This window comes from Lepidochelys kempii, chromosome 21, assembly GCF_965140285.1.
Source record: "Lepidochelys kempii isolate rLepKem1 chromosome 21, rLepKem1.hap1, whole genome shotgun sequence".
Lineage (NCBI taxonomy): Eukaryota > Metazoa > Chordata > Testudines > Cheloniidae > Lepidochelys > Lepidochelys kempii.
In genome coordinates, this window is record NC_136400.1 from 9,274,989 (window position 1) to 9,294,876 (window position 19,888).

General features: G+C 50.3%; 1 protein-coding gene across 6 annotated transcripts in view; it reads right to left on the reverse strand.

Moving 5' to 3' along the window:
• The window catches only part of FOXP4 (forkhead box P4), a 142,187-nt gene that overhangs the window by 43,554 nt on the left and 78,745 nt on the right, over positions 1 to 19,888 (reverse strand). For all 6 annotated transcript variants that reach the window (XM_078849758.1, XM_073319692.2, XM_073319691.2 and 3 more), the window contains 2 exons: positions 14,553 to 14,675; positions 11,751 to 11,837 (listed from right to left, as the gene is read on the reverse strand). In XM_078849758.1, coding sequence (XP_078705884.1) covers positions 11,751 to 11,837; positions 14,553 to 14,657 — 192 coding nt within the window. In that variant the 5' untranslated portion in view covers positions 14,658 to 14,675. The remainder of the gene's footprint in view (positions 1 to 11,750; positions 11,838 to 14,552; positions 14,676 to 19,888) is intronic.

Here is a 19,888-nt window from a genome sequence, read left to right on the forward strand (position 1 = left end):
TACGACCTGTATGGCCCTTAAGAGGTCACACGGGCTGCAGCTGTGTGCTGGTTGAGAACCACTGCTCTAACCCTACTAGGCTGGAGCCATCTCTGGGGAGGTGATAAGAAACACATAAGACATAACTAGAGGGGGAGAGGTTTGAATGGGGGAGGAGGGAAAGGGCAGCTGCTGATCTGCGGCAAGCTGGGAGAGAGGGAGCCTGTACCTGCCCACTCATCACAGCAGTGGGCTTTGCCGTAACCCTTCCAATTCTGGATTCCTTGGACCTGTTGTCAGCACACAGGCCGGCCAATGTCAGGTGTTAAGGAAGCATTGCCTCTCTGAGTGCAGAGAAAGCTGGGAAACTTCCAGCTACTGCTCCAGAAATCTTCTCTCATCTCAGATACACATTAACCTAAGACAGGGAGCTCCTGGAGAAGTAAAAATCCACAAGGCCTGGTCTTCACTGCACAGTTCACTCGAGCACTGCCCCTAACTTGAGTCCATACACAGATACCTTGCATTTCTCCCCCAAGTTGGCTGGCCCGAGGAAAAAGTTTTTTTTACAGTCAATGTTCTCACTTAGGTTGTAAGCTCTTCGGGGGCTTGGACTGCCTTTATTTTGTGTCTGTACAGCCCCTAGCACAATGGTGCCCCAGTCCAGGGCTATGGCTCCTAAGTGCCGGGGTAATACTGATAATAAATAATATAATAATGTTGGGTGAGGATTCACAGCTTGGAGCCATCGTGAAACAGTCATCCATCCCCGCCTCATACGGAGCGCCAAGAACTGACCCAACCTGAACCTCTGCCCAACTAAACCCTGAGCTTCTAACCGGGAGCCAAGACACCTTGTAAATCCTGGGAGAAGAGACTCTTCTTGGAAGATTCCCAGGTAGGTGCAAGAGGTTTGGATCATTTTGGACAAGACTGGGAAAAACCCAGGAGCTTCTGACCGCAAGCAGGAGAGCGGTTAAACAGCACAGCTGGGAACCAGAAGCCCATTGCTCTGTCACCAACTCATTGCTTCTTTCTAGGCAAGTCATTCACTTCGCTGTGCCTCAGTTTCCTCATCTACAATGGGGATAAGGAGGTTGACTCACCTCAGTGCTGGGCTGTGAGGGTTAATCATTAGCGTCTGTAAAGCAAGGTGAGCTCTTGGGTTTCCTTGAAGAACAGTAGGGTATTTAGATCTTTGGTTCTCAATCACTGGGCCAGAGATGGACAAGACCCTGTCTTGCACATCTCCCGGCCAGGATGGCTCCCAAAGGAGAAATCAACAGGGCTTTATCCCCCAAGTTTCGGGGTTTCCTGTGCTTGGTGACTAAGGCACAGACTATAGTGCTCTCCCTTCGGAGAGAAAAAAAAACAACAAACCTTCATCTTCTAACTCCTGGGTGCCTGGGAGCCAGCACACGCTAGGGTAGCCTGCGCACTCCAAGGCAAGGTCAGGAATGTGGGGGTGAGAGACTCCTAGCCAGGGGACCAGGGAGGACTATCTTCACAGCACTTTGGTGGGGAAAAGATGTGAGGAGAGCAGATTCCTGAAGGCCCCAAAGGAGACAGAAGTTGTGCTCAGTGGTTGCCAGTCATTCATTCATTGGGAAGGGTTTTATGGGGGTGTGAGACACACACATGTAGGCCTGGAGGGGAGGGCAGGGAGCCCAGCCCTTGCCTTTGTTACCAACAGCAGCCAGAGTTTACTTTCTCCTTTCCCCATGGGCCTTTCGGCAAGCACAGGTTCCTGCCTGTTACATCAGGCCACCTGAACACTGCCTCATTCACTCAACTTCCAGGCTGTAAAACAGAAGGAAATTGGGAGCGGATTAAGTCATTAGGATCCCCGGGGCAAATCACTTTCACCTCATAACTCAATAGGGCTCTTTATCTTTTCCATCTACCTGCTCCAGAGTCCTAGGAACCCTACACCACCTCCAAGGGGCTTCTGGCATGTGTACGTACAGGCAACAGCGCGGCAGCTGCAGGGACTCAATGCACAAAGTCAGCAGGGTGAGACCACCTCTCTGCGGCACCCGCCAATGGGGGATCTCAAAGCTCTTCCGACTCTACAGCCCTGCGTGAAGCACTGGAGGATCGCACCCATTTTACAGACGGCCGCACAGAGAAGCGACTTGCCCGACATCAGGGGTTGGAGCTGCGAACGGAAACCAGGAGTCCTGCCTCTCAGTCTCCTGCTCTGAAAACCACAGCTGCACTGAATAAATACCAACCTTTGCCCGTTGGGAGGGGAGGGGTCACAGTCATTTTTAGGCCATTCACACTCAGCTCCAGGTTCGAATTTAACCATCAAACTGCCGAGCTTGTGTGTGTGTGTGTCAAAAGTCACATCAGCTTTGTCTGGCTTCAGTGTCATTCAAAATTAATAACACCGTGGGGCTTTGGCTGGTGCTTGGGCCATGTGTGCCCCAAAAACGCTTCGTGAATCTTGGATGGTTTTATCACATGAGGATTACCTGTTCACGCCCTCTGAAGCGCCTGGCATTGGCCATTTTTGGAAGACAGGATACTGGGCTGGATGGGCCATTGGTCTGACCCAGTATAGCCCTTCTTGTGTAGGATTTCTAATAGCCCAGCCTCCTCCCCTGCCCAAAATCAGGTGGGGTAGTTGCAAATATGTTATATATAGCCCAAATTCTGCAAAAGACAAAAAAGAAAAAATCATGCCCTCACACCCAGCTATACCCTCTACCCCCACCCTTTTGCCCTCCAGCAAGCCACATCCCTCCAGCTCCCTCTTATAGCAGTAGGGAGGGGGTAGTTCATTCTGCCAGAGAAAATAAAGTTTCCTTCTGGTGTTGCCTGGCCGCTTGTGTCCTTCCCTCCCCCACCGCAAGATGTGCGGCTGCCATAGTCTGTGGGTTTCTCTGGACACTTTCACTTTCAGAGGTCATCCGCGGCGCGCTCTTGACAGAACCAATGAAGTATGAAGCTTATCGGCCCACCGATAAAAATCTCAAACACAAAGAAAGTAATTCCTGAACTGCGCTCTGCCAGTCACCAGCGGCCGTTGGGGCGCTCCGTTCTCTCGTGTTGCGGAGGTGGGGAGATGAAACGGGGGGAGAGAGAGGGGAGGGCTAGTAGGGAACAATCCAGGGTCCTGTCCCTCCCCCTCCCCCCCGTGATCCCCACACTCTTCCCCAGAGACGGGGCCCGAGTTCCGTACCGCGTTTTGTCTGCACTCTGTTTACATTAGACGCAGCTGAGTGGGTGCAGCTACTGGGGTAACAGGCGCCGTCACTTTGATTTATGAGCACATCAAGAGGAGTTTCGGCGTGACACTCTGGACTGACAGGAGCACTTCATTAATCTGACGCCTAGGTTACTTGCCAGCCAATCCCCGCGCGCTGCCTCCCCCCGCCCCGCCAAGCTGTACAATATCAGCCGCTACATGGGGGCCACGGCTGGAGAGAAGCCGTTTTAAAAAAAAAAAATCCCCCTCTCCCTCCCAAGTTCTTTGGAAGCACAAAGGGACCAAATTTGTAACAATGGGGACTGCTGGGTTCACCCGTACCCTGGCTCTGTTTAGAGCAGCCTTGCTTCAAAAGACAGCAGCAAGAAAATTACACCCGCCTGGACATCACTTCTGCTTTGCCTGCACTTATCAAGTGGAAGAGGAACATGGCAAGGATACTAATGATGTAAAATTTCCCACCCCATGAAAAAAAACTACTCAGGCCAGGGTGGCAGAGCTTTGCTTAGAGGGTCAGCACTACAAGATGCCTTAAGTCTTATTTCAAATGCGGTAGGTGGAAAATCCAGCCCAACTCCTGACTCAGCTGGACAACAGGGTCATCTCACGATTTCCTCCAGTGTGCACACCTAGTCTCTCTCACGCACCCACCCACTCCTCTTTGCTCACTCTCACCCCATTGGTACAAAACAAGGAAGTTGAGACAGCAAACTCTGCTTTGTTCAAACCTCAAACTCCCAAGGTCCATCCCCCACCTCATTGCAAGTGATCTCTGGAAGAGATATACATGGCACATCACTGCTTCCCCCTGGACAGGATATAGTGCTACACACTTTTCTGCGCTCTCCTCCATCCTCCTCTTTTCCTGTTCTTCTCACACTCCTCAGGAGGTTTCCAACTATGCTCTGGTTCCACTGTTCCGGCTGGAGAGATCTGAAACTCTCCTGCATGGCAGGCTGCTACCTGTTCTGAACATCACTGTACAACACAAAGACCCAGGCAGAAAGAGATGCCCACCCGCCGATCCCCTGACACCTGAAGACAAGTCGGTAACTTATAGTCACGCCACACTAATCCATGAACTCAACTGAAGGGAAAGAAGTCACTCAGCTTACAAGCGTTGTAGTGGGGTTCGTAATTAAATACTACCATGGTTGCCATGAAGGAGACAGCACTGGCCAACAGCTACTACATGGCGGTATCTGCAGTAATGCAGTTATTCCCTATTCCTTTAGCAAACAGTGTTATCACAATTTACCACCAAGTGCTTCCTATTGGCAAATGTTGACTTTTTAATGGCAACCACCTAATTCAGTTTGTGAAATTGATCCCTATTCAGAAGGGCTGCCCCACGGCCTACACACCACTTACTCAGTTGTAAGACAACAGGTGCCTGCCATATTAAGTGAGGCATCGGACGGGTGCTGGCCCTGTACACAAGAGTGAACTGCATCATTTCCAGATGGCATGTTGATCGTGAAACAGGTCCCAAGGCCCACTTCCAAGCTGCGATTCTTTGTGCTCAGACCACTTCAAAGTATCCCTAACACACATCCACTTTGCCCATAATTCCAAAGCTCTTCCTTTCCCAGATAACTTGTTTTTGTTGGTCACTCAGGGCACTGGTCCGGAGCCCTTTCCTTGCGACAACTCTCCTTTCCATATTGGGATCCCTTTGGAAACCTCTTTGCTGGGTTTGCAGGCAGGCTTCATGGCTGTACTTTAGTGGTGTTTAGGAGAGTCTTTTTTCACACACATGCACCCCTCTGATTACTTAGCATATACTGAATAATCCACCAAAACATAGTAATAATTAAGGAATCCTTAGAAAACAACAAGGCATTGATTCCTGTTGGATCATTAATCAATAAGCAGCTTTTTAAACTAAGTAAATCCCTAGGTGAGCCCTTTGTCAGAGCTCATTAGAGGCACTGCAATATAATGTCTGCGGCCAATGGGAAAAGATGCTCTGGGAAACGCAGATTTAAGCCTCTTGGGTTTCTTAAGCATATCTGGATATTTCAGCCACCAGGACGTAGTTTGGATCAAGTCTGACCCCTCCACCTTGCAGGTCAATGCTACAACAATAAAGGGGATGGACTAGATGACCTCTCAAGGTCCCTTTCAGCCTTACATTTCTATGGTTCTCTCCTTTAAGGGCTTGATTCAAAGCCTATTGAAGTCAATGGGAGTCTTTCCATTGATTTGGTCAGTCATTGGCTCAGGCCCTAAGGCCTCAATTTGGCAAAGTGTTTAGACACATACTTAAGTACAGCCTCATTCAGTAAAGCACTCAATCACATTTCACTTCTAAGGCCTTGCCTACACTGCCCCTTACAGCGCTGAAACTTTCTTCAATCAGGGGTGCAAAAAAACTTTAACTTTGGCTGTGTAGACTTACCCTAAGTCTTGCTGAAGTCAAAGGGGAATTGAGCAGATGCCCAAAGTTAAGCCTGTGCTTTGCTGAACAGGGACGGACTGCTGAATGGGGACCTCTGGGGCATATATTCCCATGGCCTCGCCATACCAAGAGACGGCACAAAAGCAACCCCCACGCAGGAGACTGACAAAAAGCTCCCCACAGATGCCAATGAAGGTGTGGCTTGTACATAAGAAAATAAGAATGGTCATGCTGGGTCAGACCAATGGTCCACCTAGCTCAGTATCCTGTCTTCCGCCAGCAACCAGTGTCAGGTGTTTCAGAGAGAGCAAATGGAACAGGGCAATTTATCGAGTGGATGACATCCCTTGTCATCCAGGCACAGAAATGTGGGAGGAGTCCAGAACAAGCCTCGGTCCATACTACAGAAAGACAAACTATATTTTTTGGACAGGTTTCAGAGTAACAGCTGTGTTAGTCTGTATTCGCAAAAAGAAAAGGAGGACTTGTGGCACCTTAGAGACTAACCAATTTATTTGAGCATGAGCTTTCGTGAGCTACAAGTGAGCTGTAGCTCACGAAAGCTCATGCTCAAATAAATTGGTTAGTCTCTAAGGTGCCACAAGTACTCCTTTTATATTTTTTGGCCTTTTTTTTTTTTAATAAAAGAGAAAGAGATGCAGAATACGCATGAAATCATTTAACAATTCAATCATTCTGAGAAGACTTTCAAAGTGGCCTTCTGGAATAAAATGCCAATGCTGTACAGGACTCACAAACCATAACCCCCTACCACTAAATTCTCCACTTTGTCTTTTTATCCAGTGTCTGTGTGTGTGTGTGTGTGTGTGTGTGTGTGTGTGTGTGTGTGTGTGTGTGTGAGAGAGAGAGAGAGAGAGAGAGAGAGAGAGAGAGAGAAAAAATCTAGAGAGTCAGGCACTTAACTGCCCTTTGTGTGCCTTTGAAAGGCTCCTCCCACCCCATTGCATCTTGCCCAAATCCTGGATTGAGAGATTTCTGGGGCAGGGACTGCCGGTGTGTCATTTGTTTGCACTGCACCCAGTAAAATGGGAGCCCAACACCTGCTTGGGATTCTTTGGTGCTATCGCAATAGAAATAACAGTTTAAAGATGCCAGGCAGATCTGAATGGGCCGATAATAGTGGCTTTATCTCAAATATGGCAAGTTGAGATGGTTTATTCCCCACCCCCCGATAGATTGTGGAGTAAACGAATACTAGACAGAATAAAAGCAGCACGTGCAAAGAAACATACCCCGGAATAGTAGTAATACAGTAGAACCTCAGAGTTACGAACTGACCAGTCAACCACACACCTCATTTGGAATCAGAAGTACACAATCAGGCAGCCGCAGAGACAAAAAACAAACAAAAAATGCAAAAGCAAATACAGTACTGTGTTAAATGTAAACGACTAAAAAACAAAGGGAAAGCAATATTTTTCTTCTGCATAAAATTTCAAAGTCGTATTAAGCCAATGTTCAGTTGTAAACTTTTGAAAGAACCACCGTAACGTTTTGTTCAGAGTTACAAACATTTCAGAGTAACGAACAACCTCCATTCCCGAGGGGTTCGGAACTCTGAGGTTCTACTGTAGATGAAATGAGAGACGGGGACTAAGGGAAATATAAAGGAATAAATAGAATAGCAATGCTCAACGGATGGCCCCAGCAAGCCAGCAGTAAGCCAGCAACTTGCCAGATCCTGGCATTTGACATCAAACAGTGCCAAGGAGAAGTTACCCCAAAAGTAAGGGCTCGTCTACACTTACAGATGTTCCTGGCATAGCTATGTGCGATTTGTTACTCGATTAGCCGTGCTGGTAAAAGCCCACAGACACAACTATTGACAAACTATACCAGCCTAAGCATTTTTAAACTGATCCAACAGCAGAGGGTTGTGCCATGATTGCTGTACCAGTGTAACTATACTGGCAAAACCTCCTAGTGTAGACAAGGCCTAACTCACAATAGGCTGACATCTTGGAGCAGGGAGGATATTCACACTTTATTGGCTCCTGAGCATACAAGAACCACCTGCACAGAGCACGTGGGGAGGGCTTCATCTCACATCTGTGGTGGTCTGCGATTGCAGACAAGCTTTGCATCTTCACCAATGGGGTGTCCACACTGGGTCTCTTACAGGTGTTTGTATCTAGGCTGGTGTTGAACACTAGATGGTATGGCCATGTGTCAACTCCATTGTCCAGCTGATTTCTCAGGCTATCAGTCTTTTCTCTAAGTTTTCATTCAGACGCAAGCACGTGGCTCTAAATTTTCAACTCCAGAAAGATCACTGCCAAAACAGGGTCCATGCCAGCTGCCGGCAAACACCTTCCTGAGAGGCAGGTCAGCTTTTCCTGGACCTCTGCCCATTCTCATTGAGTTAGTGCTTACAGGGGATACCATTGCACTGCGTAGGCCAGTGGTGCCTGACATGACCAAGAACACACAGTGAAAAGCCCTCTTCACAGAAGGCAACAGGGCAATCGCCTCCATGGGTATTATTCCGAGGATGCTTTTGGCCCAATGGAACTAGGTTAACATGGACACCTTCCTACGCCTCTGACGACTGTTCTCTTTCCACTTCTTCCACTCTTAGAGATTGTGTCCTCAAGCTAGAAGAGACTAGGGGCTTTTTAATGGATTAAAGCATCAACTGGAGTAAATGAGACAACTGAAGTCTGCTGTCACTCCAGATAGGGGTAGACTGAGTGAGTCCAGATAGATAGGGGAATTCTAGGAATGAAGACAAATAGGATTCTTATCCGCACACAGGAACCTACTGGCCCTAGTGACACAGTTATCCTGCAATCACCTTAAGATGCTTTCTTATCAGATAGAACAAAGATGCAGGTTTAGAGTGGGTGGAAATTTTTTGATTTCCCTTCTGCCTGCAAAATGGCCTGATTTTGAAAATGATTTTTTGTGTGCGCAAAAACTTTGACTTTCTCAATATGGGGGTGTTGAAGGGCCCTTTGTCTCTTAGGGTACATCTACACTGTCAACACACCCACTCCCCATGGCAGAGAGTTTCAGAGCCCCGGGTCAACCAAGTCTGCTTGTGGGGCTTGGCCTCGGGGCTAAAAATAGCAGTGAAATCTGATGAGGTTCAATAAGGATAAGTGCAGGGTCCTGCACTTAGGACGGAAGAACCCAATGCACCTCTACAGACTAGGGACCGAATGGCTAGGCAGCAGTTCTGCAGAAAAGGACCAAGGGGTGACGGTGGACGAGAAGCTGGATATGAGTCAGCAGTGTGCCCTTGTTGCCAAGAAGGCCAATGGCATTTTGGGATGTATAAGTAGGGGCATAGCGAGCAGATCGAGGGACGTGATCGTCCCCCTCTATTCGACATTGGTGAGGCCTCATCTGGAGTACTGTGTCCAGTTTTGGGCCCCACACTACAAGAACCATGTGGATAAATTGGAGAGAGTCCAGCGAAGGGCAACAAAAATGATTAGGGGTCTGGAACACATGACTTATGAGGAGAGGCTGAGGGAACTGGGATTGTTTAGTCTGCAGAAGAGAAGAATGAGGGGGGATTTGATAGCTGCTTTCAACTACCTGAGAGGTGGTTCCAGAGAGGATGGTTCTAGACTATTCTCAGTGGTAGAAGAGGACAGGACAAGAAATAGTGGTCTCAAGTTGCAGTGGGGGAGGTTTAGGTTGGATATTAGGAAAAACTTTTTCACTAGGAGGGTGGTGAAACACTGGAATATGTTACATAGGGAGGTGGTAGAATCTCCTTCCTTAGAAGTTTTTAAGGTCAGGCTTGACAAAGCCCTGGCTGGGATGATTTAATTAGGGATTGGTCCTGCTTTGAGCAGGGGGTTGGACTAGATGACCTTCTGGGGTCCCTTCCAACCCTGATATTCTATGATTCTACGATTCAGTGCAGACGTTCTGGCTCAAGCTCCGACACCAACCCTCTCGCCGGGTCTCAGAGCCGGAGCTCCAGCCCAAGTGGGAATGTCTACACTGCTATTTTTAGCCTTGTAATGCAAGCCCCATGAGTCTGAGTCAGCTGATCTGGGCTCTCAGACTTACTACTGCGGGTATGGTTTTTCCTTTTTTTTTTTTTTTTTTTTTTCTTTCCCCGCTTCCAGTTCAGACATACCTGTACTCACAAGAGGTGGGGGATGAAACAGCAGGTATTTCTGTGGAAACCACATCTATCATCAAAACACTACAAGTTCAACACGTCATCTGTACTGGGGATTTTGTTTGGTTTTTGCAATGGCACTGTAATATTGGTGCAAATGCCCAGTGTAGATGTGCTGTACGGATGTGACTTACCCTGTTAACTTATTGAGTTTTCACCACACTAGTGCAAGATCCATTTTTCAGTAGTTCAGCGTGCCTGTATTAATAATACCTACCGAGCTTTTACGCTGTGTTTGTCATCTGCAGATCTCCAAGCACTATACAAAGAGAGTCCTTATGCCCATTTTACAGATGGGGAAAGAGAGAGAGGGAAAGAGGTGAAGCGATTCGCCCAAGGTCACTCAGCAGGCAGAGAGTAGGACTAGAACCCAGGTTGCTTCAGGCACAATCCACAGCCCTATTCACTAGACCACACTGCCTCCCTTTGCATTACAGCACGTTAGAGATAGTAGATAACACCAACGCATATTCCCCCTTGTCTAGACAAGCCTTAGCAAAGCTATTTAAGTGGGCAGCCACAATCAAGGAACAAAAGACATGTCCCATCCCACCCCACAAACAAGGAAGAGTTCCAGCAAGAGTTGGAAAGGTGGTTTCCTGTGGGAGCTTGTGCCCCAGATCAGGGGGACCCACAGCTGCTGCGACCTCACCCACCGCATGCTTCTGGTCCCTTTCACGGGGGCCCAAACCACTATGCAGAAAAAGGTAGGAAATGGAGATACTGTCACTAGCCATGGATGAAATCTCAAGAGATTGAATAATTCGCTCCCCGGTGTCTGAGCCCCACTAATCCGAACCTGCAAAACTGGGCAGGAGATGTCAGGAGAACAGGCTTCCCGTGCTAGATACCCAGCACCTGCCGCCTCCACCAGGGCGAGGAATACAAGAGCATTCTATTACTACTACTAGTCTGAACCCGGACGAGGGTGTCACCTCCTCCAAATGTCACCTCCACCCCATCCAGGCCCTGGTCTTCATTGCACCTTTTACTCAAGTGTTCCTCCTGAGGCCTGGCCCCACACAAACTCCTCGCCTGAGCGCAGCGGTGCTTGTCACTTGGGTAAAGGCTGACACGCGGGTGCTGCTAATGCTCAAGGTGCAGCGTGGGCACAGATCAAAGATCCTGCGTGTCCTGGACTCATTGGACGGGACATCTCTCAATCACACTGAATTTCAGCCTTTCCCTGATGCCTCGTTTTTTCCAACTCTCCCTCTCTGGCTCAAGCTAATATGAGGAAGAGAAAATGGCTCATGGTCTCCAACTCCAGCGGTTCAGCTCTTGGCTCTTTGGGACTCTTGGGGGAGAGCGGAAAAGAAAAGATTTTTCCTCTCCTCTTCTTGAAAAGATCCCTTCTGGGTGAAGGGAAGGAAGCACAGGGCTGATGGCTGTTGAACATATTCCACTTGCACAAAAGCACACGCACATGCAACCCTACGCATAGCCAGAGACGGACAGCCACCGACGAGCAGAATTCCACAGAGAGCGGAAATTTGTTCAGCTAAGAATCCACCCAGCACAGAAGCCTCCGGCAAAACATTGACTGTGGGTTGGGCAGTACGGCGAGCTCCCGCAGGAAAGACGTTCCTACGTGGGACACGGCATACGGACACTGCGGCTCTCACACCCAAGTGACCTCATCACCTCTGACACTCCATGCATATTTGATAGCTGCATCATCCGGTAATGATGTACTCTGAGCTAAGAGTGACGCACCCGATGTTGAATTTTATGATAGGGTAACCACAAGAAAAGGTGTCGCAGGTGGCCTAGGTCCAGCTGCCCCACCCTCCCAGCCCCATTGCACCTCATTTATCCACTCTACCGCCATATGCCCCTACCCCCTGGGCCCCTCCTTCCACCGACACATGCCTGCCAGCGGGCTACCCCAAACGCTAGGATTTACACACGCCACGACCTTTCCTCCCCTTCGGATTGCACCCGTTCCAATCTGTGCCGGCGTCTGTGCCCTGAACCTGCGTGGGCGAGCTCACCTCTTTGGGTTGCTGCTTTCCGGCTTGCTGCTGTGTCAATAGCTGCAGGTGAAGCTGCTCCTGTTGCTTCTTGTAGTATTCCTGCAGCTGAGGGGAGGGAGAGCAGAAAGCAGCACACGTCAGGAAGGCAGCTGGAAGATCCTGCCCATGCCGAACCACTTAGGTTCTTAAACTGGGCTTAGCACAAGGCTGCCAACTCTGGCCACGTTACTGCCAGGCTCACAATGTTTGTTGGTTTGCTTAAATACCCAGCTCCTAAAGTCAGTGAAACAACATTTCAGCTATTTAAAGACAGCACTGGCAGTCCGCTGCTCTCTGCCCAACTCCATGGTAGAACTGAGACCCACAATCGATATTGACTCTCTGGGATAATTAAAATGCACAATTAATAAATAATGATAATACTCCCCTTTCTCAACTGTCTTTCACTTGAAGCTCTCAAAGCCCTTTACATATACAAATTAAGCCTCGCTTGTTATTAATCATCATTTGTATTAGGGTACGGCCTAGAAGCCTCAGCTGGGTCAGGGCCCCATTTTGCTAAGTGCAGCAACAAACATGTACTTAATTCAGTATTATCGTATGTATTAGCAATTAATTATCTGCGTTTTAGAGGGAGGAAGTGAGGTGCGAGGAGGTGGAGTCTCACCGTCAGCTCGTGACACTGTAGGGAAAGGAACCCAGAAGCCCTGACTCCCAACCTTCTGCCCTAGCCAGCAGAAGTACCCCCCCTCTAAGCCCCAGGCGACCCTTTGCCAAAGGGTGTGGCCGAGATTGACGGGCAGGCCCCAGCAGCAGTCAAATTAAAACAACCCATCAATGGGAATGAGACATGTTCCCCGAACAAACAGCAACATGAGTAAAGGTGACTCACTCATAATGGCTAGCGTGAGGGCAGAGAGGCTGAAATACTATGGTGATGATGGGAGGGGGCTACAGGAAAGTCTCTTCCCCCTTTCCTCTGGCTGGTATAAGCCTCGAGATTGCACTCCTGGCCTTTCTGAGTAATATTTCTCTCTCTCACTGCTTTTCCTCCTCCAGATTAGACTCGCTGCTCTCACTTTGGAAGGAGCTGTGGTCTAGCAGCAGTTGGGGCAGGAGACTAGGAGCCAGGCCACGCGGGTTCTACCCCCCCAATGAGCCACTTCTGCTCAGTTTACTCATCTGTAAAACGGGGACAATTATAACTACACAGGAAGTTTAATTAATGCTTGTAATGCACTTTGAGATCATCTGATAAAAGGTGCTTTTGTTCCGTATTTTGGATTTTCAGGAAGGGGTAAATTCCAGCTCTAAGATTCCCTCCTCCCCCAACTCCCGTCTCCAAATAAACTGTTCCCGATGGATCTGTTTTCCATAAAAGCCACAAAGAAGCGCCCACAAAGCCGGGAAAGCCTTAGCTTCCGCTGAACGCCTCTTTGGATGCTGGAAAACCTTTATCAGCTCAGGGATTGACAGCAGTAACTTTGCTTTCTCTGTCTGTGGAACAGGGTTGGAAAGCCAAGCTGTTTACCCGAAAGCCAATCAAAACCAGGTCTCTGGAACTCGGTTGAACAGGGTTCCGAGAACATTGGGTCAAGAGGTGAGAGGTGTGCTGTTTAGTTTTCTTCTGGTGGAGAATGCAAGCTATTCTGGCCTGGGTTGTTTAATTTGCAGTCAAACATGTTTCTTTATCCGGCTCCCAAGAGGCTCCGAGAAGGACTCCACCCAGGTTAGTGTTTACCCTTTGTTCTTTCCCTGGGGCCAACCTTGAATCCTTATCAGTGTGTTTGGAGTAAACAGGTAGGGAAGGCAAGAGAAGGGTGTGGAAGATGCTTGTGAGATTTCTTACTCTCCTCTCCTCCCCCAGCTGGAGATGTTTACCCACGTCCTTGTGTTTTGGAGTTCTTTCCCTCCCACCCCTCTTTTTCCACTCATTTTGCAGTGTGTGTGTGTGTGTGTTCTGGAATGCAGAGAAAGCTCAACTCCGAGGAACGAACCTCAGCTGCTAAGTCTGAGTCTGGATCCAGATCCAAAAAACCTGCCCCAACTCAGAGAGAGTCCAGAGTCGAGCTACTCCAAGGAACAAACCCAGCTGCTAAGTCTGAGTCTGGATCCAGATCCAAAAAACCTGCCCCAACTCAGAGAGAGTCCAGAGTCAAGCTACTCCAAGGAACAAACCCAGCTGCTAAGTCTGAGTCTGGATCCAGATCCAAAAAACCTGCCCCAACTCAGAGAGAGTCCAGAGTCAAGCTACTCCAAGGAACAAACCCAGCTGCTAAGTCTGAGCCTGGATCCAGATCCAAAAAACCTGCCCCAACTCAGGAAGAGTCCAGAGTCGAGCTTGAGGCTCGGGGCCCACTAGAGAGACTGGGGCGAGCCACAAAGCCTGACCCCAGATCCAAACGTTCCCATGCATCGGGCTTTGGCTCAGGCCTCTCCTCACTGAAACCAAACCCTGAATAGGTTTTAATGTAGACGCTGTTGTAGGGATTTTGACTCTGCAGCAGAATCCAGCTGCACTGGGATGGTTGATAAATTACAATTCTTCCCATTCCATGGTGCCAACATGATTGGGAGCCCCAGGGCAAGCAAAATGGGGGGACTGGAGACAGCCGTAGAGAGGGAAAGGGCCAGGCTGCTTGCAGGACGGCCTTAGAGGGGCCCCAGGCTCACCCTACACAGAGGCCAATGACACTGGAGAGAATGGTGTGGAGTGCTGGCCAGTGCTGACCCTATTTGCATCCATGGGGCAAGGATGCGGAGCTCAGTGAGCCAGCCTCATAGGGCAGATGGAGAAAGGGAGGCCCAGGCTGGCCCTACCTGCTGCAGCATGATCGCCTGCTGCTGTTGCAGCAGAGCTTGGAGCTGGGGAGGAGACAGGATCTGCTGCATCTGCTGTGGCGTGATCATCTGAGGCGACATCATGGCGACAGACACGGGGACCTGCGGAGACAGAGAGCGAGCGCGCGTTAAACACAACCCCACGCTGAGCTCCCAGGAGGAAGTTCTCACCTACGGCTACAAGCACCGTCGCGATCCGCTTTAGCGATCGCTCCCTCGTTAAGGCCGCAACAGAGCTTCCCGCCATCTTAGGCCCTTAAAAATCCTCCCCCGAATTCCTATCATCCACAGACTTGGTAGGCTGGCTCTGGGGATGCTTTAGGAACATCCTACCCACTTTGAAGTCAAATCAGACACGGGGTTGTTCCCTGAATGATGCCCCCTCAATATAGGGCTGCTAAGCCCGGCTCCAAAACCCCTCAAAAACTGGTTTGGGTCTCAGCGCTAGCAGAGAGGATTTGACAACGTAGCCAGCATCACCAAGACCAAGCATTCAAAAGCTACAAGTTAGGCCCAGAAGAGCCATGAGATTTTTAATATATAGGTTTTTTTTCCTTGGGAAAGGGGTATTTCCCTTCTTGGTTTTGAGCCTTTAAGGGGGTCATGTTTTCAAGCTTTTCTCCACAGCCATGAAGGCTACAATCCTACTCGTATTTTAAATGTAAGCGGAGATTCTCATGTAATCACATGATTCCAGGAGCCGAGGTGTTACGCAAACGTCATGAATCTCCAGATAAAATTGCAAGCACTGATGTCATTCCCTAAAGGCTCGATTTTCAGAGGCACTGCACACCCATAAATCCAATTGTAAAAGGAAAAAACAAAAAAATCAATGCTCTGTATCTTTAAAATCAGGCCCTCGAACCAGCAGAGGTTTGGGTTTTGCAAAAGCGAAACCATGTCTGGTTTGGATCCGGACTCCATTTTATCCGAATCTCAAAAGCCATGGGGGAGAGGGGTCAGAGGTTTTCTCATCTCTAGGGTCCCCATGGCACTTTTTGCTAAGAACGGTAGCCAGAACTTCTCTAGCCCACTGCTGCTATGCAGCATGTGTTAGCTTAGAGGTAGCTGCAGTGGGAAGGTGGGGGCAGAGATTCTTGAGCTGCAAGGCGTATGATTTGGAAAGAATGTGGTGCACACAGTGGGAACGATCCTGTGAGATGCTGAGCACCTTCTGGGAGCTACAACTCCCATCCAGCCAAAGGAAGTTGTGGGGACTCAGAACCTTGCCCAGATCTTATTTTAGGCCATTTAGGGTAAGGCTGCCCTGAGCGTTACAAGAGACGGTCCAAAAGCAATGGAGTTCACAGTCCTCAGGCAGGGGACTGGGGTGCCCTGAAGGAGAGTCCAGCATCCAGAGTCCACAGAGAGTCTGGAGGCTCCCTGACTCAAAAAGCTGGAGCCGGAGGCCAGGGAGGGCTAAAGGCTGGGGAACGGTAGAGGGGTGAACCCACCCATGTCTCCAGGTGAGAGCTGGAGCCAGGCCTGAGAATATAACAGGGTGGAGAAGCACCCCAGCTAGAGGGGCCAGGGTGAGGCAGGGTAAGATGCTGGAGCTGTACCTGGCCTCTCGATGGACAGTTGGGAGTTGAGAATAAGTAAATGTACCGTTCGGTCCGTGCTGAGGACATTTGGCTATGGTCATGGGACTTATAAGAAATTACTCCTGAAAAGGGCTCTTTATAGGGGGAAAGCTTGTGTGGAGTTCCCGGGGTCTCTGGAAGAAAGGGGAAACTGAGGCAAGCATGCTTGTAATGCCGCTGCTGGAGGGCAGTCAAAGTGGTGGTTGCCTTTTCACATACAGTGGAGACTGCGGGCAGGCAATCAGCCCCCTGGGAGAAGGGAACTGCAAGTGCCCAGAAGAGGGAAACCAAGGCAGGGGGCTGCTTGCAGGGCCATCCAAGGACAGGATGGCTCTGAGAAATGGGGAGGGAGGCCCGTGGCTTTTCCCAGGTGGACTGCTGTCACCTGCTCAGGTGTCGAGCCCCAACATCCCATTTTCGGGCCCACAGCCTGCCTTCCTCACCCTGCCTTTGTGCTGCAGCATTCAGGGAAGGCGCTGGCAACAACTCGGGGCGAAAACCCACAACCCAGAGATTTTGCAACAGCTCTAGGGTAAGTGCCGTGCCCGCTCCCACTCCCCCAGCCTCACCTTCCCCTTCCTTCGTTGCTTAAATTCTCTTCTAAGACAAAACACACCTAACAAGCTCGGGGCCCCAGAAGAAAGGGGAGGCATTTGGGCTTGTCAATCAAATGTCACCTCTTCACCTTCCAAACTGGTTCTAGCAGCTGTATTAAAATATAGCCAGTTGGAAGCAGGCCGGGTCAGAAAGCCCGCTGCAGCGGGGCGTGGAGGGGGAGCGCTGACCCCAGGCGAGCAGAAGTTCTTACTGGTGATAAGCCGGGAAGAGGTGGGAACAAGGGCAAGGGATTGAGTAGCAGATCCCAATGTGAAAGGTATCAAGAGATGCCAGTCCTGGATACTGCTGTCCGCGCGGGCTCCAGAACGACCGAAATAGAGCAGCCGCGGCTCCCAAACGGGGTCGTCGTCACTCACAGGAGCTTGGAAGTGGGTCGGAAGAAGCCCGCGACCAACCTGCAGCGAACGCGCCCCCCTTGGGGGTTGCCTGAGCCGAGCTGCTCGGAGTCCAATGTGGAGGCAGAAGGGAAAAATGGCTTTCCTTTCCACTTGATGTCCATGGGTAACTGGCACGTGTGGGGTGGGGGCCCCGCGGGGGGAGTGGTGCACTGTAAGAGCCTGCGCGGAACAGATTGCACGTCCCGAGTTTCAGGTGTTTGACCTGCAGCCCCCCCTCGCAGCAGAGTCCACTGGGACTCCAGCTCACAGGCCACGTGTCACAAGCAGCTTCAGATTGTTTGAGTTTCATGGGATACCCACGGCTGCCGAGTCCCCTCCCTGAACTGCTGCCATATTTCCAACACCCGTGGCTGCTCCTGGGGGAGGTTCATGGGCTGACCCCATCCCATTGGGGGGGGAGGGGGGGTGGGGAAGGTGGTAGCCAGGCTTATCCCAGGGAGTGCGTGTGTGTCTCACCACACAGCGTCAGCTGTCTTGGCTTAGCTCAGCCCAGAGCAGGGATTGGGGCCCTGTGCTCAGCACAGAATTGGGCTAATTTTATGATTTCCGTGAAATTGTGATTTACATGGGGCCTTATTCACAGTATGGGCCCCACATCTTGAGAGGCTCTCTGGTGGACCTTCCCCCCTCCCCATTGGCTGCCATGCAGTTCCCCCACCCTCCACAGTGGTGATCTTTTTCAAGCTTCCTTTAATATCATTTAGTCACTAAGAAATGAGGAGGAAGAGCCAGCACCATATGGGCCAACCAGCTCTCCATAAGCCACACTTAAGTGCTCCACAGACCACAGTTCTAATTAATCTGACTCACAGCAGGCACCCGAGCTGGGCACAGGGCTTCACAGCATAGGTGCTGGGTGCTGCTCCTCTTCTCTAGGCACGGATCTAAATGTAAAGGAGGGAGCTAGAGAGAGAGCTGGAAAGAGAAAGGAGGAGGGAAGGGGACACTGGTGGCCAAAACACTTCTAAAAATCAGACTGTGGAGAAGTTATCAGGATTTGCAGAGACATGAGGAACGTATCAATCATCTCTAGCCAACCACTATTGCCAGCTGACATTAGTAACCCATGTAATTACCATGCCAAGGACCGGGTGCGCTAGGAGAGCTTGCCAAGCTGACTTCTGTTACGTTAGCATGCACGTGTATGCGCCCCCTGTGATTTGAGGTAATATTGGATGTCGGATCCTGGGCATTTGCTCGGGAAATGATTTTCTCCCCGGACAAGTTTGGGAGCCAGAAAAAATTGGTGGGGATCCTGAAAATTTCAGGGCCCCCCTATCACCCTGCCCCATGTCCACGCAGGGGGCAGACATCACCCCAGAATAGTTTCCAGGGGTTTGACCCTGCAATGCTAGCCCAGGGGGTGAGCTGAAATCAGCACCTGGGAATGGAATGTAAAGCTATTGTACATTTCATGTTAACTCTGCTCCGTTCGCCTCTACGTGGGACTGCATGCAGCATGAGCCCTCCCTTGACAGCTGCAGAACCCCTCTTCCACCGAAACCAACTCTCCTAGACGCTCTCCGTCACCATGAGAGCGGGTAACCTCGGCAGGCCCACAGCAGGGAAGCCTGCCTCTCCAAGGAGGCTCCACGCTAGATTGGTCTTAGCCAGAGTGACCCTGCGATAGCTGAGGGCTAGGTTACCAGGAGGTGGGGGGGGGGGGGCGCGAAATCAGGCAGAAGTTTTTCCTGGCTCTCTGGTCCTGCTGGAGGCAGAGCACATGTGGGGCATGGGAAGAGGAGATCTCCGTTCCAGCTGGTGGTGAGTTACCTCCTACTTTGATCCCAGCCTTGTAGGGAGAGATTGAGCCAGGCAGGGAGCAGCTGAAATAAAGCACAGGCCTCTAACTGCTAAGTAGCTGCGCCCCAGCACTGTTAACATTTCTGGCAACCTTCCCAAGAGAGAGCTGCAGTAACCTATTCTTGTCTGTAGGAGGCGCTTGGCCTCAACCACCACCATTTACATTGTTTAACCCCGCGAATGAATGAGTGCCCCCCCAAGTCCTTTTTAACTTGTCCGAGGTCATATCAGCTGCAGACTACAACTCCCCTCCCCATCATGAAAGGGCCCTGGGACGAAGGGAGCCTAACTCTTCCAGGGACTGCAGCTGAGGGTATTTGATGTGCGCCCTCCCCCCGGCCCCTTTTCAAACAGAGCCAGACGTGTTCATTAGGATTTGTGCTGCCAGGGTGCTGCAAAGAACCACCAGCCCGTCATGCATAGAGCAGGAAGGGCTGGAGTTTGGACAGCAAGGTGGCTTGCTTATTCTCAGCAACCCGTGCTTCTTTTATGCAACACGGGACCTGTTACGTGTTTGCAGGTATATCTGAAGGTATTGCCTTGGACCTAGGGAGTAACTCTTTGTCCTTACAGAGCTGTCTGCAATCAAGGGTCTCAGAGACAGGTAACTGCTAGCCTCATTTGACAAACACAAAGAGGTGAAGCAACTTGCTTACGGTCACTTCGCGGCGCAGCTGAGAACAGAACCCAGGAGTCCTGGCTCCCAGCTCTAATCACTCCAGCACACTTCTTCCCAGAGCTAGAAACAGAACCCAGGCCTGATCTCCACAATATGGATCCCACCTACTTAAGAGACCTGCTTCTTCCCTTAAGGCTCATCTCAGCAGCTGGGCGGAGCTGGGGCTGGCAGGGCTCATGGAGGGGGCCACCCTCCATGGAATTTGCTCTGCTTCCACCCTATTGGACCAACTGA